The sequence below is a fragment of the Condylura cristata genome, unplaced genomic scaffold (assembly GCF_000260355.1).
Source record: "Condylura cristata isolate star-nosed mole 26May11 unplaced genomic scaffold, ConCri1.0 scaffold00004, whole genome shotgun sequence".
NCBI classification, from domain to species: domain Eukaryota; kingdom Metazoa; phylum Chordata; class Mammalia; order Eulipotyphla; family Talpidae; genus Condylura; species Condylura cristata.
Window position 1 is genome coordinate 57929641 of NW_004567105.1, and position 25011 is coordinate 57954651.

At 41.4% G+C, this 25011-nt stretch overlaps 1 protein-coding gene across 1 annotated transcript in view; it reads right to left on the reverse strand.

Annotated features, from left to right (window-relative positions):
• The window catches only part of CACNA2D3 (calcium channel, voltage-dependent, alpha 2/delta subunit 3), a 764442-nt gene that overhangs the window by 391975 nt on the left and 347456 nt on the right, over window positions 1–25011 (reverse strand). Inside the window, exons 6-8 of the mRNA XM_004676565.2 lie at window positions 20797–20857; window positions 20551–20701; window positions 10052–10126 (exon numbers count right to left, since the gene is read on the reverse strand). Coding sequence (XP_004676622.1) covers window positions 10052–10126; window positions 20551–20701; window positions 20797–20857 — 287 coding nt within the window. The remainder of the gene's footprint in view (window positions 1–10051; window positions 10127–20550; window positions 20702–20796; window positions 20858–25011) is intronic.

The following is a 25011-nucleotide window of genomic DNA, read 5'->3' on the forward strand; positions in this document are numbered from 1 at the left end:
AAAGCCTATGGTATTTGCTGCCAGGATGTTTTTTTTTTTTTTTTCTTATGAATTAGTTACTATATTTATGCATAGGTTTCTGTGGTTAATTAATACAATTAATAGTGATATTAAGTGAATCTCCAATGCAGACAAATTGGGAGCACAAGGGCTAATGGGTTACATCTGAGACCAGCCCCTCACCCCACCTCCAATTAACATGGACAGCCTGTAGCAAAGTCTAAGAGAACTGCTGATCAGGCTGCACTCATGTGAAATTGCTAACATTTGACCATTTTTGATCTACAAAAATAGCAATTTAATATGGTTCCTCTTAATAGCTTTTTATTATGAGCAAGCTGCCCTGGCTAATATAAAATATGAGATCGAAGGATGATTTCCTCTCCTACAGAGTGGGTGATGACCAAATGAAAGGGAAGGAAAGATGAGGCTTTGGAGAGTAAGGAGGGACAGTGCAAGCAGAGCCCTGACTGTCTCCCTTATCTCAACCACATGCTCTCATCAGGTACAAACAGAGAAGCTCTTCTGCAGCCCCTGCTAGCTGCTCAATAGGGAGAGATTCTAAAATGCATGCTGACCCTCTTGCCAGTTTCACTCTGCTTGATATCCTCCTATCAGAGGTACCTGCCCCATGTACAACACAATCTCAGTGTAAGACAGGAGTCCTCCAACATTAGATGCTGAACAAGCCCCAGAGCCTCACCATTCCAGTCAAGAGACAATGATTCTGACAGGTTTCCAGAGTGTTACATGGGGTGGGCCAGTAGCTCTTGTCACTCAGTGACGTTTCACTACGAGATTGTATTTATCAACAGCCAAGGACCTCTGTGTGCATCCACATGCTGGTCTATGCCTGACTACTTTCAAAGGTAAAATTCCCATGATCATAAATTCACAAATAACTAATTTGTGAAATCACGGATCACACACATTCCAAGTCTTTCCATTAATGTGTCCATGGAGACAATGTGTACACACAGGAACTCCATGCAGAGGGACAGGTCTCTCTGGTAGAGGTATTCTGAGAAGTGACTTGTTCTAGCAACCGCAGCTCATCCCTCACACATTCTACCTTTCTATACGTTAACTATTTGCAGTGGGAACACTTTTTAAGAAAGCATTAATAATCTTCAGTTATTAAGAGAACAAGCACTTACATTTGTTAATAGAGCGTGTGCAAGAAGCTCTTAAGCTGGTATCCATGAAACCCACCCAGAGTTCCAATGGAGCTGCAGGAGGAAGAACACTACTGATCCACTCTGCCGGTGGGACAGGGCAGCTCACAGGACTTACATCCTCTTGACCTCCCCACCCAATCTCCTTTCCTTCCTTTCTTTGTTAGTAACCAAGTTGGTCAAAATTGTGCATCAAGTAAGAGTAAGCAGTCTCTAAGGGCGAGTTCAAGGGGACCCAGAGAAAGTAACCAGCTTTGCTCCCCCACTGTCATCTAAGTAGTGATAAGTAGTGAATGAATATGAGGATTTTAGCTAGGTGAAGTGTGCATGCTTATTATACAGTACATGCATATATCTGGGATCAAAGCTCCACAGACATGAGGCAAGACCAAGCACCAGGGTAAATGCCTTGAGAGAAGATAGTCTGTGTGCCTGAAGAGACTCTGAGGCAGAGCACAGCAAGCCATGGGTGCTACCAGGATCCAAGCAGCTGTCATGGGGTAGATCAAGGCATGTCCTCTGGAAACGTGACTGTAAGTCAGACTTTGAAAAGACAGGTCCCATAGTGTTTCCTGGCTGTGAACTGGGAAAAATGGCAGGGGCACAGCCACCATGTCACTGCCAGGTAGTAACAGGGTAGCACTGTATTTGAAGAGTCTCTTCCTTATCTGAGTGATAGATCTTATCTATCTCCTCCTTATCTGAGTGATAGATCTGAGGAGCACTGGGATGGTGTGTGCTCACACGCACACTTACACACCCTTTCCAGCACAAATGCTAAAAATGTGGAGACACAGAGATAGCCAGTTAAAGAATTCAATGGTTTTCCACTTGGATGGAAGGAAATGATGAACAAATTACTTGCTTTATAGTTTATACAAACAACTGAATAAGTTCTTTCCACTAAAGATACCTCACAGACTTACACACCTCCATCCATTAGATCGATTGGTATTCTTTTAAAGCCTATATCTGAATAATGTTTTTCTCTTCATGGCAAGCCTCTAGAAGAATGAAATCATATTGGATTGTGTTAGGATTGTATCCCTACCTACTCAGTGAGGATGGCAGAAGGACAGTACCTGCAACTTAAGTGGCTATTAGTGATGTGACTTTGCACTTTGTGTTTATATGTACCTGTGGGAGTCACTGAAACTGTCTCATTTCTACCTGTCACTGCTCTGCCCACTCAGCTGGCCATATACATCTGGGTCTAGGACTCCAGACTGAGGATAAAAATGATCACACATATGAAGCAGATAAGAAGCATTTTCTGAATTGTAAAATACTATGTTATTGATGTTATTATTCCTTATATCTGCCTCCATTTACAATATTCATCTATTTCTTATTGCCATCAGGCTAAAGGCAAGTAAACTGAGAAACTCAGAAGTCAGTCGCCCCAGCTGAAGTCAGCTCAAGGTACATTTATTAAGAACTAAAATTAGGAGAGTGAAGGAATAACAGCCAATCTAGTACAGCTCCTAACCACTAGTTCTACACAGTCTTTTCAGAAAAATTTTAGCCTGACTATAGCGTAAGTTCTTTATATAATGTAAGTTCTAGATGTCTCCTAGTCCTGTCCATAGTATAGAGCAGGCATAGGCAAACTCTGGCCCATAAACCACATGGGCCTGTGCTTATTCTTGTAGTTTTACTGGAACACAGCCACCCCACCTATTTATCTACTGCCTATGACTGCTTTTAAGCCATAATGGCCAAGTTGAGTAAGTATAAAGAGATCATACAGTCCACAAAGATTAAAATAGTTATTATCTGTACCTTAACAGAAAAAATTGCCAACTCTTGATTTAGAATTACACAAGGATTTCACAATTAGCACCGAACTGGAAATTGAAAAAAAGAAATAAAAACCTCCCTAGAGCATTATTATGATTACTTTAATTCTACCAAACTGTTACACAAGGAATTAGGAAACATTTTCCTTGATGTGTTATTTGAGTCACTGTAAAGCAACAGTACTCTAATTCAGTTAAGCCAATAGGGTGACACAGATGTAAAATACAGCTATACTCATAGTGAACTATACTCATAGTGAACTACATACCACTGTTTCTCTTTCATGATAAAACACATAACTCTGCCTTATTATTGTTCAGAGCTACCTCATGTTATGTTATACTGAATCTAGAAGAACTCATGTATATTTAATTTCAACATATCCAGTATTCCTCTAAGATATTTTTAATGCAACTGGCATTTGAAATGCAGTACAATTCTTGCTGCCTTTTATTATTTTGAATTGAATAAAAGAATGTTAGAGTTTGTTCTCGGTGCAAACTTTGGTGTTTGGACAAGCAACATGCACCAATGTGCAAAAGAATGACTTCCTCCTTACAGCTCATAACATAGCCTTTACTCCCAATACATTAGCAAATTGTACACTGAATGTTCATAAAGCCCTGAGGTGGCTTTACAGAAGGTGGAAAATTTCATAATCCATGGTTCCTCCTTTGAAAAGCTCAGACTTGAAGAAAACCCAGAGGAGAATGCAGCTATCAGGTCCCCCAAATCTATGGAAAATCCAGCAACTATCCTGTGCACTTGTGTTAATTCAAGAGAAACAGTATCTCCTGATTACGTGGGGAAAGCTCAAAACTGGCAAGGAAGATGAGAGTCAGGGGTTCCTAAGATTGGCTGATTTTGCAACAAATATTTGAAAATGAATCTTAAAGAAAGCCATGGAATTCATGAATTTCAGAACATTTTCATTACAAAACCAGAGAAAAACTGCATCACTCTCCTTCCTCTCTCCTGCCCTACTCCTACCAGAGAGACCACAGGAGGTTCATTTTAAGGTCTGATGAATGGTTCAGAAGGTCTGAAGTGGATTAGGATGAGTTAACTCATGTAAATTCTATATTTGAGTTCCAAGCTCACCCAATTTGTCATGGTTTCTTTTTCCTTAGACCTCCACCCCCCCAAAAAAAAGTCAGTTACTTGGTACATAAAGCAGAAAAGCAAAAATTCTCTCCAGGCAGTGAATAAAATCTTTAAAACACAAAGATCAAAACTTAATAGGACTTCATTATCATTTATGGATATGCTATGGTCTACTTCAGGCAAAAACCATTGGATATCTGAGAGTCAGGACAATTAAATTTTACCAAAGCCAGTATTTTTAGTCTAAACATTTCTTCTATTTTAAGATCCATGCAGATTCTCTCATTCTACTTTCAAAAGAATTTTATCAGACTACTTCACTTTAAATGATCTAAATATGATTTCTTTTTTGAGGGAGTCACCTGAGCAATGTGAAACTAAAGTTAATTCACCTGGCTAAAGGTACCTAACATAATGCTCTCCAACACCACCTTCTAGAGACTTTTCATGATCTGGAAAAAGCATGACAGTGACTACTAGAGAAATAGTCATAAAGTGAAAATGTATACAGAGAGGAAAGTATCTCAGCATTCAGCTGTTATGAGAACTCATCAAGATACACAGATGTTTTAAGTGAAGAATGAAAGATTGCAAAGATTAGGTGCATGCTAGTCAGAATGACTGAAGTGACAGGATGGAAAGCAGGAATCAGTGTTCACACTGTCCATTCTACACAGATTTATACAGGAGGTCATAATTCCCATCCCTGTTCTCAAAGAACATGAGAAAACAGCTTCAAAGATGACATTCTGGGGATCTGGCCTGAACTAGACAGCCTAGTAAATAAAGATCGACAACTCTGGAATCACATAATTTCACCCACAATCGAACTCAGACTGCCCTGATTACATTAAAACATAATGAGTTTCATGCCTTTGCTTTCAATGTTTTATAGATCTTCTATTGAAATTAAAAAAAAAAAATCAGTCCGAATCCTGTCCCAGATGGCTCATGGATTCATTTGTTCATTTTGCCTTTACTGAACAGCCACATCATAGTACTGACCTAGAGCCCAATTTTTTCCTTCCAGGAGACCAGCCAGTCTGACCAACACAGACCTGCCTCCCAGACAGCAAGGCTGATGACTTGGTTGGTACACCCAATTAAGATGCATTTATGGACACAGTATGGGTATCTGACCAAACAGAAGCAATGAGATGCCACCAAAGACATAGAGAACAGATGGTGCAAGCGTGGAATCTTGGAGATAGTCTTTTCTATTCCAGGGCTTTGGAGATATTTGAGCTGATGCAAATTCCCAGTTTGCTCTTTATGAATTTGCTATTCTTTGTTACTAGTCCCGAAATGAGTCCTGAAGGTACAAAGCCTACCATTAATTTGACGATAAAAATGAAAATGGAAATTGCTCCAAATTACTAAAGGAGCTTACCTTTGTTTGAAAATGCCCCAAGGTTCCAATGAAAAAGCAATGCTCTGTATTGCTTTTCTCCAAATAAAAATGCCAACAAGGTAAGAAACCTGAAACCTCTTGCAATTTGAAGCTGAGCTACAGCCAGTAATTTTTTGTTTGTTTGTTTTAGATGAAGTAAGCTAACACACTTTAACAATTCACACTAATTTAATAACATCCCATTTTAAGATTTCCTCAAATGGAGCCCAGCAAGGTAGCAGCAGAGTGAGGGCACTGGGCTCACCTCCTTTTACATACAACCAAATTACAATGAAACATCATCAATATCACGTAAAAGATAAAGGGACATCAATGTATATATCAAGAGCAGTGGCAAGTGGAAAAGGATAGGAAAAGCTATGATTGAGAGCTTGATTGATATGAGGGCAGTACAGCCCACAAGGGAGAAGAGGCAATGATTGCACCCTGCTGACTTGAGGCACATGCTTACATTAGGGATGTCACAAATCATGTACTACCCTGGAGAAGGAGGGTGCACAGAGTTGGTGTACTACTGGAGAGCTATTGTATAAAATGTGCAAAAGTAATGATTGTTAGCTTAAGCCAGAGGCTTTTAGAGTAAAATAGTTGGAACCCAAACAGGCAGTAAGCCAGATCAGATCATCTATGTCTCCTGATAGAAGAGATTATTATTTACAGTCCTGAGGCTGTAATATACTAACCACCTGCCTTACCCTCAGTCAGAGTTAAAACCAAGAAAACTGAACACTCTCACAAACCAGCGCTAAACACTGGGGCCCTAAATACAGTAGCAAACACCCCAGGATTAAGCATTGTTCTCAAAAGCAAAGCGAACAATTTCTGACTTGTAGCCCTGTCTACACTACAGTCCTCACTTAGTACTACATCTATTGCTGAGGTTGACATAAGACAATATGAAGCATTTTGGCTGAGGAGTTGGACACAGGATGGGATCAAGGTGGATACCCATCACATAACCCAAGTGCCATCAACACCCTAGGAAGCTTGAAACCTTAATGCTTGTTGGAGGCAGTTTTTCCTGGCATTCCTCCTTTATAGCACCAGTGCCCCAGCCATTTGAACAAGTACAAAGGGAGCAATCTGTGAAATAATAGACACCTAAAAATTTTAAGCAAAAACCCTAGAATCATCCCCATCTTCTTGTGGAAGGGATATAACTTATTAAATATGAATTTACAACACATAAAAGGCAAAAGTGAGGAAATAGAATATATCACAAATACTATAGTCAAAAACACCCCAACAGATGTCTCAATCCAGCAGAACTGTAGACTATGCCAGAGTAAGAATGTAAGATAACAGTTATAATCAAGCTTGCTAAATTAAGGGAAACAATGGGTGATGTGAAATAGGAACAAAGTAAGGCTAAAAAAAATAGGGCCATTGCAATTAAAACTATTTGATCTAATAACTGGATTTTTATCTAATTTTTAAATTTAATTTTTTTTAAAAAGTTGTATCAAAAAAATACAATAAAGGGATTTAACAACAGACAAATGCAAGTAATAGAGATAATCAATAGCTTAAAGATGCAATGTCAATAAGCACACAAATAGTACAATAAAGAGAAAAAAATTTTTTTTAGAAAGAGCCTAAAGAGAAATGACATTCATACCATGGGAGTCTGCTAAAGGAGAAGAAAAATATTAAGACATAGAAAATAATTATTTAAAGAAATAGTTGCTCATAACCATCTCAATCTGGAAAAGGAAACAGACATCCTGATCCAATAGACCCATGAGTTTCAAACAAAATAATACCAGATTGACACACTGTAAGACGCATTACATTGTTGAAAGCCAATAAAGACAGACTATTAAAAACACAAAGAGAAAGAGTGGCCTATAAAGGAACACCTATTAGATTCCTTATTTCTACTATTTTATATATTTTTTACATCAAGTAGACTTTTCAAAGAAAACCTTACAGGCAAGAAAAGAAATGCTAAAAGATATTGAAATTGTTCAAAATTTTAAAAAAAGGTTCCCATCCTAAGATACTTTACTCTTCTAATTTTAACAAAATCTATCTCATCAGATTTTCCTGTTATGTGTTGTGCTTTTGTATCAAGTCTAAAAACTCTTCGCCTGGCCCTAGATCATTTCCACAGGGTTTTGTTCAGAGAATGTCATAATTGCTCATTTTATTTTGCTGGATTTAACTTGTATTTAAGTTGTGAGGTTTGCATCAAAGGTATATATTTCTTGCTTGTTTGTCTGTCTTTATGGATGTTCACTGTAGATGATCACCTTTTCTATTATCGAAAAGGTATCTTTCTTCCACTGAATCATTCTTGGAATTTTTGCACTTTGCCAAAAAATCATCTGAGCGTATTCATGTGAGTATATGTCTGTACTCTTCCTTATACTCAGTAGATCTATATGTCTACTCCTCCATCAACACCACACACTTGTTTAGTGTAACTACTTCTTAATACTGTGCAGATTGATTTCTTGTACTTTATTCTTTTTCAAGATTGATTTTCTATTCTCAGCTCTATGACTATATAAATATTAGAGTACATTTGTATGTCTGCAAGATCCTTGCTGGAGAGGAAAAGAATTGAACTAAATTTGCAGATTATTTTACAGAAAAAATGGATACATTTGCTATGTTGAAACTTCTACCTATGTATATTGTTAGTTTCTATATTTACTTAGGCCTTCTTTGATTTCTTTCATTAGCATTTTGTAATTTTCAGCATAATAAAACCTGTATATGTTCTACTAGGTTTATTGACAACAATTATAAGTGGCATTGCCTTTTAAAATGTTTTCCATACATTCAGTTAAAATATAGAAATGTTTCTGAGTATTGATTTTATACATGTATCTTTGCTGAATTCATTAGTCCTAGGAAGTTTTCAGATTCTATCATTTTAGGCAGATTTTTTCCCCCTACATATATAAGCTAATCATCTGAAAATAGAAAGTTTACTTTCTTTTCTGTATGCTTTTACTTCTTGTAGCCTTACTATATTATTTAGCACATAGAATACTATGCTGAGTATAAAAGACAGAGATTGACTGCATGGAGTTAAAAGAAATGACCCAGGCCCTCCCTGTGGCCGTGGCACAATGAGTTAAGTGCAGCACTGGGAGGCTGGCCTCGGTCGCAGAGGTGTAAGTTCGATCCCCACCCAGAGGTCAACCACAGGCTCAGCAGACCTCTCCTGACCTGCCCGCTGCTCCCCTCAGCAGTGTACTTCATCAGTTTGCCTGTTCTGCTCCCCACTCTGATTCCAGTGACTCCTCTCCTTGCCTCTGCTACTCTGGCCTGTACCCCAGTTCTGTTTGCATAATTAAATCTTTTTAAAAAATGAAAAAAGAAATGATCCAGTCATAGACTGACTACTAAAATTTACTTGAAAGCCAATAACATAGGTATGCTGAAAATACAAGGATGGGAAAAAACACACTAGGCAAAGATTATATTTTTAAAGCAGGGGTAGCCTTATTAATGTCAGAGGAAAGGAAATTATCAAAAATAAATATATATTAAACTCAACTATGATACAGAAGTGAACAGATATCATCCTTATCCTTATAAAGGGTACCTTATAATCCAGGAAATGTTACTGCAATGGCTATCTGCAGTAGATTTTTCCTTATGTAATTCCTGACTCAAGTTCTTGGCCTCCAATACAAAGAGCTAGCTCACGCACATGTGCTCTCTCTCTCTTCCTCTCCCTCTCCCTCTCTCTCTCCCTCTCTCTCTCTCTCACACACACACACAAACACACACATACTGAAAGCTACTAGATAAGAGCTAGGCTGTCTGCCCCCAACAAATCCTAGTGATTTCAGATCATGGTGATTTAGGTAACTGATCAATTATTGGGTATGACCCTTAAAGTCAATAAAATCTGAATTCCATGTATATATATACAATCTCCAATGTCTCTCTCTCTCTTCCCCCAGCCCTCACTAACCTTACTCTGGTTCAGACATGCTGTGTCACTTGTAATTTACATGACTAATAAATAATACACATCTATTTTTTCAAATTTTCTTGATGGTTATGGCTGAGGAGTATCTTGCAATCTTCACAAGAAACTCAAGCCCAATCCAGTCATAATAAAGGCTTAAAAGGGAGAATTCGGGTTAGTGCCCAGACATTTCTAGCCAATAGCAGTAGCCTAAGACAGATACAAAATAGTACCTCAATAATTATTAAATCAATTGTTTATGTGCAACAAGAGATATAATAAGTAGATTCAATTTTTGATGAAACTTCAGCAACAGTAATATGATTTCAGTCATGTCAATCCAGATGTCAAGCACACATAGGATGTCCTTAGAATAAAAGAAAATCAATGCTATTGTTTCAGAACTAGCGAGCATCTTGAGCATCTGAATTTTCTTACAGCTATGATTTTATGTGTGTCTCTTCATAAATGTTCTATAAACTGGGAATCCCTAGGGTCTCAATCAAAGGGCAATCCATTTAATAAGTTTCTCAAAACTAGGACAGAATCATTGTATGTGACCACTATGAGGGGAAAGGGTGCCCATTGCCCTTTGGCAATTTGATGCACCTTCCCAGCAAAAAGCCCTACCTCTTTATTGGTCCTGTCGGCTTGCACCAATGTTCCATTCAGGCACGGTTCCACATAGTGAAGTTCCTCATTATACTGCAAGGGAAGAGACAGGCAAGAGGAAGCAATTAGGCATGCAAAGGATACTAAATCATTCAAGGACACTCAAAGGGAAACAAAATGGGAACATGATCATGCTTGATTATTTCACTTAAGATAACACCCTCAATTGGTGTCATTATAGAAAATCATGTTTAAGTGTCAAACACAGCCCTCTTTGTGAAGACTTCCATATACCAGCCCAAGAGCATAGGCTGGTATATGGCAGTGTTCAGGGTATACATGGTTAACTGACTGTCCTTTTGGGGTGTCTCCAAAGAATGGTGCTCTGGCCATAACTACCAGTTCATGGTCCAGGTGGGGTCCCAAGAGCATCCCACAACTGGGTAGATAGAACTCAGCTCTTGTCTTAGGTCTTGTGGAGCCACGGGAACACCAGTGCGCCACATGTGAGGGAGGACGGAATGGAGGAAGGAGAAGCCTTGATGTTCTTTGTTTACTCTGGGAAACTACTCATGCACAATGATACCATCTTCCACACAGGTCAGCATTCATCTTCCCATCATTTTTGATTCCAAGTAACCAGAATATGTCTCTTTGTTGTGGTCCAAAGCTCACTTGCTTTCTTCAAGCTCAATTCTCTCCACTGTAGCTAGGGTGGTCCTTCTAAAACATAAATCTGAGCATCTTGCCACTTGTCAGCCTTGTCTCAAGCTCCCCATTGCTCTTCAGATGAACCTTCCTAGGACTTGGCAGGGCTCTGGACACTTGGCTCTGTTGACTGTTCTAGCATCTTCACTCATTAGGCCTCCCCATAAACTTAGCAGCAGCTATCTCTGACTCCCACCCTGCCCTCTGATATATTCTGCCTTTTCTGACAGAAAAAGCACTGGATCTTCTGTCTGGAATACCTAACTCTGGCATCTTCTGGTCAACTCCTATTCACCCTGAGTCAGCTCTTTCTTACCTCTGCTGGGAAGCAACAGCAGAGGTAAGCAGGTGGGGGTCCCTTTCCTGTATACCCCTCCAAAATTCTAATTGCCCTGTGCCTGGCTCCCTCATCAATCTGGGTCCCCCCTTTAGGCCCATGTCTGATCCTCCATGATGACTGTATAACAGCATTTTCACTTCAGCAACCAAAGTCTCAGCCCAGAGCTCCAAGGGGAAAGAATGAGAAACACCTTTCATGGGGCCAGTTTTTGAACTGTGTCTAGCTGAAGAGTTTGAACTTTCAATATGTTGGCAATGAAGACCATGGAGGGCTGTGAGCAGGGGGCGAGTGAAAAAAGCCGTGTTCTTGGGACATTTGTTTCAGACAACCTGCACAGACAAAACAGCCTGAGGATGCAACAACAGTGAAAGTGAGGGACTTGCCCAGGGTCCCGGGCAGGTAATGAGGCCTGGAGCCCAGATTACCCGAGCAGCCTGATCTCAACATCACTGACCTCAGCACCTCAAAGCCCCACCTTCTTTCCACCCCTCAACACTTAATGTTTCCCATCAGTGTGACTTTGCCTCTCTTTAAACATTGATATATGCTCTGAGTCATACAAAAGCATGTAAAACATTCTATCCCCATTGTCTTAGAGCTTAGGTCTCCTTTAAAAAGCATGGAAAAAAATACATGTATGCAGTTTTAAAATTAACCATTCACAAATGGGAGTGCGACTTTTTATCCAAAAAATAGATGTCATCTCAGGACAGTTGAATTGCATAATTAAACCTGAAGAACTTCCCCAAAATTCTTATTCCTCATGATACTGAACTGAACTGGAAGCTGCTTTATAAAAAAAAAAAAAAAAAAAAAAAATACACAGCTGTTTCTCCCTCCCTTGCTGACTGATTTGGTTCAGGGTGACAATATGCCCATTCCTAAGGCCTGAAGCAATCAGTCTCTGTCATCACAACTCTCTGGTTCCCCCCTGCTGGGTACATGCTTTCCTGGCCTGCCTTGCATCGGAGGGGTGATCCAGTGACCATTCCCAGACAATGAAACAGAAAAGGATGCTTTCTGGGCACTTAGTTGCAATGAATTTTTTTTCTTGCCACTAAAGGAAAACTATTCTATACCCACTGTCTTCCTTCCCACTTAGGGTGTTATTGCAGGGTTCCTAGAAACATTTTGCAGTCATGAGATGATAACATTTAGAATAAAAAGCAAAGGCCAAGGGTGACAGAGTCCCAGTGGGTCCTTAATGACAATGCTGTACTATGGCACAATGCCAGATGCTGTCCTTATGGTTTCTCCAGGAGATTACTAGATGCTGATGTGGAGAAGCAACCTTTATTCAATTGTTGTATAACTTGTGCCACCAATGGGATAATTGAGTAATGAGCCAACACAGAACCGGACACACTTCCTAAATGATGTTAAAATGTCGGTTCTTCTTCCTTTTAGCCCTCCATGTTCCAAGTAAATTTAATTCATCTACATTTTGCCTAAAATTGATCAAAATTGATTACGGGACTGTGCAGTCTAAGCTGGGAGTCAGAACATTTGTGTTCAAGTCCTGCCTCTGCTATAACGTCACTGTGTGGCCTTGGGGGAAGTCACTAAACCTCTCTGATCCCTGATTCTTACACATTAAGAAGGTGCTGATTCACTGTTTCGTTTCCAGAGGCCCCTGTGAGGATCCAACAGGGCAACGGACCTGAAGCTGCTTTGCTGCTGGAAAGGCCTGTACATGTGGGGGCATCACAGGGGGTCTAAAAGTAAAGAAGACCAAGAAGTTCTTGCCCTCATCAGGGAGGAACATGTGCAGTAATCAAAACCACGCTGCTGTCGCTGTGTGTGCCGTGGCCACAGCGGAGGAATCTGCTCTTGTGAATCCCCGCCAGCTTGTTAGTGGCATCATCCAAGCTTGCAGTTGACTAATTTCCCTTGACTGCATCAGGATAAAGCTATGCTGAGAAATCTGGTCTGTATCACCGCAGGGAGATGGGCTCAGCCATCTGTGTGCGCGCAATGCACTTCGGGCAGCTGTGCCGGGGGCCGCTGGTGTACCTGCTCCCCCCCCCCCCCAAATGCTCCCCTCCGCGGGGACCCAAGACTCCCTGTTTCCAGGGTCCCAGCAACACTCCCTCCAGAAGCCTTTCAGTTTCTGCATTCCCACAGATGCTCCCTAGATTCCCACTTTGTGAAAACGTGGTGCCAGTGGCCGCATTAATTCACAACTGAAGAGCCGGTCACCTAAGTGCACTCTAGCTTTTTACAAATAACTCTCTTCATCCTTACTTCAGGCTAAAGAAGAAAAGGATGTAATGCTCATTGTCACTGTCCTGATGAGGCTTTCTCTGCCATTTGCCCTTGCTCCCTACCACTCCCGAGACTGAAACCGAAAGAGGCCCTGAACCTCTCTGCTCCTGATGTAGTTAATCCTTCCGGCAAACTTCTAGGAAAAGGGAGGACTCTCTGCACAGATAGGAGAGGACACCGGCAGCCCTAAAGATGATAATCCACTCAGTCTGCCAAACACGCGGTAAGAAGACAGACCAAGAGGAGCTATCTCATAAAGCGCTTATAAATTGTCCCATAGTCACCGGACCTCAGTCACACTTGGTTTTCTTCTCCCCTTTGCCTTCCTAGTAAGCCCTCCTATTCTGATTCACACAAGAGCAGAACTGTAGACATAAAAGAGCAGAGGCAGACGGGCCTGGAGTCACGTCTGGCTCTACCACCCACTAGACAGGTGACCTCAGCCAAGACATCTCAGTTCTTTGAGCCTAGTGTATATGTGTTGTAACTGTCCCTCGCTCTGAGGATGAAATGAGATAACTCAGTAAAGAGTCACTGCAGAGACTAGCAGGTAAGAAGAGACAGAGGGCACCTTGGTGCACACACACAAGAAGTGGTCCATGTGCGTGCAATGTGCGCTGTGTGGAGAGGAAGCAACGGGCATCCTTGCTACATTGAGCTGCTACTTGCTGAATAGGAAGGGTGCAGAGGAAAGCAGTGTAATGACTTTGGGAACAGGGTTCAGCCCACACGCCCCTCACTGACTTCCTCCAGAGAGCAGAACCTGCACTCACTGGAGAGAAATGCTGAACCCAGTAGGCAAAAGCGACTGGCTAAATACCCAAGATACCAACCACCAGGGCACGCAGTCACACACTGTCCCACTGCATTCGCAATCTGAGCCTTCTCAGTGACCCAGCTCTTTAGCAATCCAGGAGCCAAAACAGTGCAACCAGCTTACTGCCAAATACTTTTCCAGGAAGACATCTGCCAGGAACCTTTTGTTCCTTTGTTTGCTCACTGAATACTAACCAAGCACCTGCTATGTGCCAGGGACATAAAACACTGGCTAAATTCGCACATGATCACCCATGTGGAGTGATTGTAAACCTCTCTTTCTTACTTTTATTAGTAAAGGGATATACTGATTACATCTGAAAACAATGTGTGCTTCTCCTTCTCACGATAAAAAGCGTTTATCTATGATGTCACAAATACAGAAACAAGCTTGAGACAAACCCACAATCTTCTTCAAAAGTTAAGACTACACCCTCTCGGTTCTCCTGGGAACTGCCCTTTCTTCTCCCCCAAGCAACCCGGGGACACAGCGCTATCTGCCTTTCCGTTCCTTTTGTCCAAGCTCTGTAAGCATTCCTACATGCCCCATTTTAAAAACACAGCAAAATCCTCATTGGGGATTTGAATGGAGATCTTAAACAGGAAAGGTGAGTTTCAAGCACCATTAAATGAATGGCCAGAAAATTTTGGAGAAGAATCTAAAAACAAAGACCAAATGTGCTGGACTTGTGCAATGTCCCCAAAATTTATGCAAGCTTTGCATTGGTATAGAAGAATCATGCCACATGTGGTTCTTATAAATTGCAGCCCAGATACTGAAGAGTGAAGAATAGCTCCCTTTGGGTTCTAGATAAGACAGAGGACTCTGAACCCTGTTTCATCAGTGAAAGCAAAGTAGCCTTCAGGCCTAACAGAAGATTCCCCAGTTATCTAAAAAAAGGAAAAGAAAAGAAGAGGAGAGTGAGGCAAGATTAAGGGAGAGATTTATGGGGATCTAAGTGTAAGCCCTCCACTGGCTCCAGATGAAGTTCTCCATGACTGGTCAGACGTGTTTGATCTGGTCAATCCAGCCCCTCTCAGTTTACCGGCAACCCCCAACCACTCTAGCACCCTGTTCACAACCACTCCAACATGTCCAGATGCTGAGCTCCTTTCCATCAACTCACCAAGGTTTGTATGTCCTCAGGTGAGAAAAAGGTAACTCTCACCTGCCAAAGGTCCTTCCCTCTCTGTTTCTTGTTCCTCACTTTGCCCTAGCTCACTGCATATGTGGTTAAGGTCCACCTATCTTAAAGTGTTCATTTAGCCATTATTTCTTCTGAAAAGGCATCCTTAAGCCCCTAGCTGGTTGCATATTCCATCACTGCCCAGTGTCTTTACTGCTCTGCCCTGGCTGCTTCCACACCCAACGCAAACACATGCAAAAATCGAAGGTCCATGAGAGAAGACAACATGTCCTTACTTACAGAGGCAGCTTTGGTACTTAACTCTCTGCACTCAATAGCATTTCCTGAATGGATAAATAGTAAAAACACAAAAACAAAAGGCAACGTTGTAGAGAAGATTAACAATGGGAAAAATGGCTAGGAACAAAGTCAAAAAAAAAAAAAGGAGATGATGGCGGGGGGTGGGAATGAAAGGGAGTAAATGGGTATGTTTTATAGAACCCTACTTTCCACGGAAACCCCACAGAATTAAAATGCTGCTATGTTTATACAATACAAAAACTGATATAGAATTGCTGGAACTCCATTAAATATTTTTATGGTTTTTATTGGTGCACTTTTGATTAAATAACCTTTCAAATGAAATGTGTAGGAATTATGTAATGAAGCAGATGAACCCACAATATTTTCACCAACACAAGGCATCTTAGGGATCTTTTGCATTATAAAAGTTTCTTGTGTAATTTGAAACACGACTGGACATAATTAGCAGTACAGAACAAATGAGCACTGAAAGAAAATACCATCCTCATACTTTAATACGGAATCGATTACTTTAAAAAGCAAATCCACTGCAAGCAAAGCACTGGAGAAATGGTTCTAAAGAAAATTCTGCAAATTAAAACCAGGGCACCAGAAAGTTCTGGGCTGAACCAACAAATGATGTTCTCTATTCCACTCTACACAAACTCAGGCTACAGGAGGCATTTAAATTGATTTAACAATATCAGCCCAGTTAATACTGTGTTCATTTAATGCATGGCTTAGGCTTCTGTAAAATCATTTTTCAAATTTCAGCATTGGATGGAATTAGCACCCTCATTTTTATGATAATATTGTTAATTTAATGCATGGCTTGGAGTGAGGCTTCAAAGTGAATCAGAAAAATATGCCTTTTCTCTTGTTAGAGACCTCTCTTCATGCACTAGTGGTCTGACCTTAAATTTTAACTTCAACTGCACAAAATCACTCTCAGATTTCAACAATTCCTTTATGATTCAATCATTTAGCTAATCAGTCTTAGATAGACTTTACAGTACCCTGCCCATGAATGCTGAAACAATTTATAACAGTATCTTTTCATGTTTATCCTCTGGAAAGACCTGGATGGGAAACATTTCAGTATGATATGTAAGATGCACTTAGCAATGAACATGATGCAAACATACAAAACTGACTGGGATGGCCAAGGAAAGTCTTACTTGCTATTAAATCTTATTCTTTCTCCCTTCCTTTTATGGCAGTACAAATCAAACTGCAATGAAGAATTAGATCTGTACAAACAAAAATCTACAACACACAAGGGTTTCCAACATTAAAAATAAAGACTATTCTTTACTTCCTTTCTTAAACCAGTGAAATGTCTCCTCAGACATCTAACTCATAAGAAAGAGAAAGCTGGCAGTGTAGTGAAGGGTGAAATAATAATGTCTTCCCCCATAAATGGATCCCGCCCATAAGAACAATGCACTCAGTTTTGTAGGGCATTGTAGATGGAACTTCAAATATCCCACTCCCCAGCACTTGCGAGAGCTTGCAATGGGGTCCGTCTCTAGACAGAGGCAAGTAAGCACTTCAAAGACAAAGGGAAAACCTACACCATATTACCGGAGCAGTTTTTGCCAGGGTGGAAACACAAAGGAGGTAATGGGGAAACATAGCAATATGAAACACAATTCGGCAAGGCAAAATTCTCTCTCCCATTAAGAATTGGAGAGAGAACTGAAGAGAATACAACAAAGATTATTATGTTACCAGTTACAAATCTACTGCTTAGAACTCTCAAATGCCAGCGCTCTGACTGAATGTTTGTGTTCCTCCCCATTAAAAACTCATATATTGAAGCCCTAACCTCCAAAGTGATGGTCCTTGGAGATGCAGGTCTTGAGTTACGGTTAGGTGAGATCATGAGGGGAGCATTTATGAAGATTGTACTCTTAAAAGAGAAGACCTGAGAGAGCTTCCTCTGCATGTACACACGAGGAAATGGTTGTTTGATCACATAGTGAGAAAGTGATTGCCCCAAGTCAAGGAGGGAACTGTCATCTGAAATCAAACCTTGCTAGACCTTGATCTTGGGCTTCCCAGTCTCTAGAATTGTGAGATAATAAAGTTTTAGTGTTTAAGTTGCCCAGTCTATGAGGTGTTGTAATGGCAAAATTACATTTTGTAATTGTGTAGACTTTATACCTGCTTTGTGGACCTTGTGATAACATCTAACTCTGTTAAGTATCTTTTGGTATGGAAGCACACCTAACTACACAATACACACACAAGTCCATTCATGGCAGTACCCCTGAGAAGAAAAGAGATTGGTAACAGCATGGTATTCAGCAAAGGGGGGATGGTTATAAGATGTATGTCAACTGTAGGTGGTGGAAAGCCCTTCTGTTCTAATATATGTGATAACAACGTGAGTAGAGAGGGAGGCCAAAATGGATGAAAAACACGTGAGGATAGAGTCAAGTTGCTGAATATTCTGTAAATTAAGATTCTATTTTTATGGAAATTATGCATTCACATACATACAAAAATCTGGAAGGATATGGGCCAAATGGAAAGATAATGGGGAACATTTCTGACTTGTTTATATTTTTTACATACACTGCCTATGTTAAAAGCAATGTGTAAAAGTTACTGTTAATTCATGGTTTCTTTTATGACCTCAGGCTTTTAATATAAATTCACTAGCATACTTGATTCATTCCTTTACCCATTAGGGAAACACAGTTCATGACTTTAACTAACAAAGCTTCAAATAAAATAGTTCAGAGCGTCCTTTCAGTTGTCAAAATAATTACATAAGTAGTCCTGAAGCCGATCATTTATGTTGAAAACTAGCAAACAGATGTACACTGAGGGTTAATGGACGCTCTGAAGGGTCCCCTTATACAATTTTGGATAAAAATTTTATTTTCCTTCACTGTTCTATAATAATCGGCATGTCTACTTTTAATTTTCTTAATCACCCTCTCTTATTATAGAGTTGACATTGTTTGTATATCTTAATGAAGTTATAGAGATTATTTCAATCGATTGGTTTTGTTACCAGAACAATAAATCCTGACTGATAAAGGATTCACAATGTAATTAGTTAGCTCATCTTATTATGTGAATTTCTGGTACTTCTGTAATGAGTAATTAAAGATTAATAAGAAAGATAGTCTCAAATTAGCTGCTTCTTATCTATAAATGCTTCAGGGTGTGGGGGAGGATCAGGCCACATCTGAATATTCATGAGAGTGGTAACTTGAGTAACTTCTTGATTTGGAAGAAGTTCTAAGTCTCTAAAGTCTCCTTTGAAATAACTGTGCCCACTAGCCCTTCAGTAAAAACTGTTTAACTATGTCCTCTTTGCTCCTGCTCAGGAAGCAGGGCGAGGGCAATGGCGAGATGCCTGCTGTGCCTTTTTTTCAGACCGTGACCTCCAGCTGGTACAGCCTGATGACTGTCTCCAGGCCATGAGGCACAGGATGGGGTAAAGATCCAATGAGTGACTCCCCATCGAACACTGCACATTCTTAGGAAGCCCCTTGCTGGAACTGTTCATTCAATAAAATTTTAAAGTCCTACAATTTACTAGGCACTGGGGATAGTTCAATGAGTGAGCAAGACTGATCCTTGCTCCCGTGGAATCTATTATTCTCTCCCATCTTCCTTTCTTTAGGACTTTTTAAAATTTAAAGCTGGAAACCACGATGCCCTGCAGTTGGACCCTGTTGCTCAGCCTCATCAGAAGCAGGATACTTCCCAGGCACTCACCCCCGAGAGTCATGGTCATTCAAAGTGGGAGCCACATCCACGCAGAAGGCTGAGCAGACACAGGGCCTGTGAGGACACACACTTCAGGGACCAAGGGAAGCCATGTGGACAACTGCACAACACCCTTCAACTGGCTCCGCTTCTTCTGAATCCAGTCATTGATCAGGGGACTCCCCTGCACCAGCCTGGTGATAACCTCAGCGACCCTGTGGACAGGGTGACCGCATCTACTTCACAGCTGGTAGGCTGATGCTCAGAAGCACGTGTTCTGTCCCAAGATGCATAACTGTATGCAGCAGAACAAGGATTCCAAACTAAGACCCACCCCAAAGCTCTGCCCACTGGTACACGCCACTGCTGACTGCTGCAGCCACTGCAGTCCCAGAAGAGCTGATGTGAGCAAAGCACCAGCTGACCATCACACATAGGTACCTGGTTAAGTTCTCACTTTTGACTTTAATCTTTGAGAAATGAAACTTTGAGGGCCATACCAGGAAATTTGGGAGATATGAAAAAAGAACTGGAGGTAGAAGCTTCAACACGGCTTCTTTCTAGGCTGCTGGCCCCTGCCTGGTCTTGGGATTGGGTCTCAGACCTCCTGCTCTCCAGCAGTGTGAGCCTGGGCAACTAATGACACCCTCTAGACCTCAGCAGCTTCCTCTGAGAAAATGTCTACGCAACACCTTACCACTTAGAGTTTCAGTGAGGAATGAAAATAATGCAGACATGAAGCATAAGGCAAAAGGTACACAGTAGGGAATTAATAGATGCCACGTTTGTTTCTAAAGCTGAGATAGAGTGCCCTGTCTTAAACTGCTCTCCACATTTTAGTTGTTTTATCTTCATGATTATTAGTACTAGCATTATCATCAGGCTAATCTATCTTAACCTCCATGTGAACATTTCTAATAATTCAAGGAAAAGCTTGCTAGGTCTAAGTCCTCAAAGTCTGGAAAAGGTCAGCTCACCAGGAAAACCAAATCTGGGTCTACTTCTCCACATGACAATATCTGGGTGCTAAGTTAGAAGAGATGTAGTCCATTGCACCCCATCTCCAAAAGCCCGTCAAGTATTATGAGTCAATGACTCACATGGCTCGAACTGGTCCTCCCCAAGGGCACTAATGCTGCATATACAAAGGCAGAGTGAGCGCTACCAGGCTGCCGCTAAGAGAGCAAATGAACCCGGAGTGCGAGGAAAACACAAACAGCTGCACTCACAGCAATTATGTTGAAGAAGTCGTCATCTCCCAGCGTATCCAGAATAGATGAGACTGTTTGCTTTGCTATCGTCAGACGGAGCCCTTTCATGCTGCCACTGACATCAACCAAAATGACCACATCTTTTGGAGAAGTTGCTGCCTGGATATACCTAGATTGGAGGAAGATGAAAGTAAAAATGAGTCCTGAGCCTCTCTGAAAGTCATTTCTTTACAAAACTAACTGAGAAGTTTGAACATTTCCTACCATTTTCGGTTCCTGCAGTCAAAAGCAATGACTCCATTCTCATCTGGTTCCCATTTAATCCCTAGAAGAAAAATGGAGTTATGAGAAACCCAGAAACTTCAAATATTTATTCATAGCATTTCAAGGCTGCTCTGCTTTGCTGACTGAAAGGACAGGGTGAAAAATCACATGCAAAAACCAACCCTGGAGTTCATTGCATGTTCCATCACCAGCTCTGGGGAGGTGCTCTAAGGCCATCACCCTACAGCAAACACAGGCTGAGTGTGGCTTCAACTCAGCTGATCCCAGACTAGTTGCAGGGTGGTGACATCCTCATAACGTGCTGTCCATCAAGAAAAGACATGACTCCAGCCCTTTCCTGTAACCAAAGATAAAGCTCAACAAGCTCATTTCTCACTGTCTAGCAAATTACTTGGTGGCACCATTCTGGATCTCTGGGCAAAAGGGGACCTGGTCCCTGGAGCCTGGGGAGGTAATGCCTCCAGCATGGGAAGGTGGGGAGGAAGGTGGAGAGAAAGCATTTGAAATGCTTCCATCTCAGAACAGACACGGGTCTCTTTTCCCCTCCCTCCTGCTTTTAACATCAAGAATTTTGGCTGGGCCCTCCACAGTGAAATGACATAAGATGGTCCTAACTATGCTTCAAGTAAAGTTGGAATTCCAGTTTTTAAAATCTGGGGATTTTTCTTCACATTTAAAACAGGACCAACCTCCTCAGTCTCATGGTTTGCAGACTGAGATTGGGGTATGTCCAAGGATGATGGTTTTTATTTACGAGTTAGTTTTTAAGAATAAAAATTCACTTAAAAAGAAAAGTGCTGCCTAGAAACAAGGGAGAAAATGAACATTTCAACCATCTGTGCTACTCTGGAATGGAAAGGTTTGAAACACAGGCTTTGGGGTTAAGAAAATAAAAACAGAAAAATTATTTTCACCGGAGAAAATTTATGCTCAGACTGCAGTATTGAGCTTCTCCTTTCTAACTGTGAAAGGCCAGTTTTTTGGTGACACTGGGCTAACAATCGGCATGTGTATATGACAACTTACTAAGATGGATAACTTATTAAGATAAATTGTTACACAGAAAGCTGTGAGCTGGCAGTTTGTAGCCTACAGTTATTTTGTTCTGTCCTTTTTATACCTCCATTCCCATTTGCAAAAGTGCCTAATTTAAAGAGCTTCTGGTAACAGATCAGAAAACAGAAGTGTGAGAAGTCACTGCCAAATGAAGGTCATTGGGTAATGAAGATAAAGTAAAACTGACATGATACTGTACACTAAGGAATAAAAATGCAATTTATTTAAAAGTATGGGGCATGATGCTAATACAGCTAGGGTGAGACAGACTTGACATAATAAAATTATATCCATGGTGAGGCTAGATAATGTTCCCATATATAATTGCAAAGAGAACTGGTTTCACTCCAATATAAAGAAAAAAACTTCAATGAGTGGATCTGAGGCAGACACTCAGTGAATGACTCTTGAATTGTGGAGCGTGTTTCCACTACCCTCGGCCCTGCCCCACCTCTCTATCTTCCTCTCCCATCACAGCCCCACTGCTGTGTCTGCCAGTGGGAGGAGAAAATCTGCAATTCCCTTTCACTGTCTCTGGCATTTAGGTCTGGGCCCAGGGGCAAGGAATTATTATATGGGATGCTCCTTTTTTGGATTGAGATCATTTCCCTGCAAATGGGCTTACAACACCTCCTGGGCACTGATGAAACTTAGTGCGTTTTGAAAAGTTAGTATGAAATTCATCTGCTGGGAAAGCCTGTAAGGGATACAATTCAAGAGGGACAGGCCCAAAGCCTCCTGCTGACTGAGCACGTGTCCAGCAAGCTCTAGCATTCTACCAAGCTGATGGACGTTATGTCAGCCTTGAGAAAATGGCCATGACCCTTCCTCACGGGGCCTCACAGCACCAGGGAAGCAGACACTAGACAAGAGACCACAAGTAGCAGACATGCTGTGAAGAAGTCCCCGAGGCTACTCTAGTGTGTCAAAGGTAAGGCTAACCCCTAGATGAGGGATGCAGCTTTTTTTAAGCTGAGTGCAGACTGGTAGGATATTAGTTTTCCAGGGCTCATGGAGAAAAGCCTTACAAACTGGGTGATCTCACGGAAATGTATTCTCTCACATCTCTGGAAGATAAAAAGCCAAAGTCAAGGTGTCACAGGGCCTTGCTCCCTTCTCAAGGATAACAGTCCTTCCTTGACTCTTTGAGACCAAGCAGCCCTTGGTCTCCTTGACCTGTAGCTGAACCCCTCTCCTCTCTTGCTTCATCCCCGCTTGACTGCCTTTTCTCCATGTCTCTGTATTCTGTTATCTCATTAGGACTCTGCTATACTGGACTCAGGGCCCACACTAATCCCATAGATGTCAACCCAACTTTACTAGTTATAGCTGCACAATCTAAGGCTGTAAGCAGACATGAATGAATTGGGGGGGTCAGCTCTTCAATTCACTCCATATGGGTAGAATTTGTAAAATGAAATCAGAATAGAGAATACCAGCCAGAGAAAAATATTTACAAAGATGCTGAGGCTAAGAATAGCAGGTCAAGGTGGAGGAATGGCAGCGTGGCCATGAGACAGAATGTCTACATCACAGGGAAGGAGCCTGCCTGGCGGCAGGAGCTGCCAGGCCAGACCCTGCGCAGTTAGGCATGAGGTGCAACTATGTGTGTGCACTTCACAATGAGATGAAATGAGTGGATGAAAATAGTGCCTCACGCAGTCCTAGGCACAGCTATTCTGATTGTAACAATAAATCTCATACCTTGACTTACAGTCGGGGCAGGATGGGTCCTAGAGAGTCATGTTGCTCAAATCTGACATTTAGGTCAAATTTTTTATTTCACAGTAAGGACTCTAAGGCTCTTAGAGTTCAATAGATTTTCTGAGATTCCAGTGAGCACTAGAACTTGGCCTCCCAAAGCCATGCTGTGATTGTCTTCCTTAGAAAGGCATTCCCAAAAGGTGTTCCATGAGCAGTTCTATAGAATATTAGCACAAGTTGAGTGAATAAAAATAAAACTGGCTTCTACACCAGAGCAGTAGTACGTTAAGCTGGTCTTTAAACTGTTTAATGAATCTCAAATCTCTCCACTAGAACAGCAGAAGTAGCATTTACCAAACTAATTTGACCACTGAGCCCTTCCTCCCCCAAAAATTTCATAACAGAGGCCCTCCCTGGTAGAGCAGCAGGTTAAAGCACAGCACAAAGAAGCTAAAGCCACTTCCACATGAGTTCAATCCCTGCCTGCCCAGGAGGTGACCACATGGCACAGCAGACCTCTCCTGACCCACCCGCTGCTCCCCTCAGCAGTGCACTTCGTTGATCTGCCTGTTCTGCTCCCCTGTCTGTCTCTGGTGAATCCTCCCACCCTCCACATCTCTGGCCTGTACCCCAGTTCTGTATGAATAAATCTTTAAAAAAATTTCATAACAGAATGTGTTAGGAGACATAACTCCATGCTAGATAGTAAGAATTCTCCTAAGACTTCTCAAAAAAATTTTTAAAGATTTTATTTATTTATGCCTACAGAACTGGGGTACAGGCCAGCAGTGCAGGGGCAGTGAGAGGATTCACCAGAGACAGTGGGGAGCAGAACAGGCAGATCAATGAAGTACACTGCTGAGGGGAGCAGCGGGTGGGTCAGAAAAGGTCTGCCGCGCCATGTGGGTCACATCCGGGTGGAGGATTGAACACACACTAAAGTGGCAGCTGCTTGCTTGCAGTGCTGCGCCCTAACCCGCTGTGCCACTAGGGAGGGTTGGGCTTCTCAAATTTTTTAATATAGAATTTTTTTGTACAGATATTTTGAAAATGTTCAAGTACTCCAAACCTCAGGAGATAATAGTTGGTTCACTGACACGAGCTATGCAACCTCTGTCGTCAGACACGGTCCGGATGGAGGGGAATTGCTCTGAAAAATCAGAGCAACTTATGTTATGACCTCCCTTTTTTGTATATTCATAATATCAAAATATTCTGAGCAACTTTCAGCTTACAATTGGACTGCCTAGGTCCCACAGGCCTGCCTGCCTTGACAAGCAAGCACTGCACCAGGGTGAAAAAATTTCCCTGAAGTCAAGTGACTTGATTACTGTCTGATTAAAAGCAAAAGGGCTGTTTTTGCAAAGTCTCTCTCACTGCCTGATGGAGGATAACCCAAATCTTATCATTCTATTATCTCACCTAGCCTTCTAT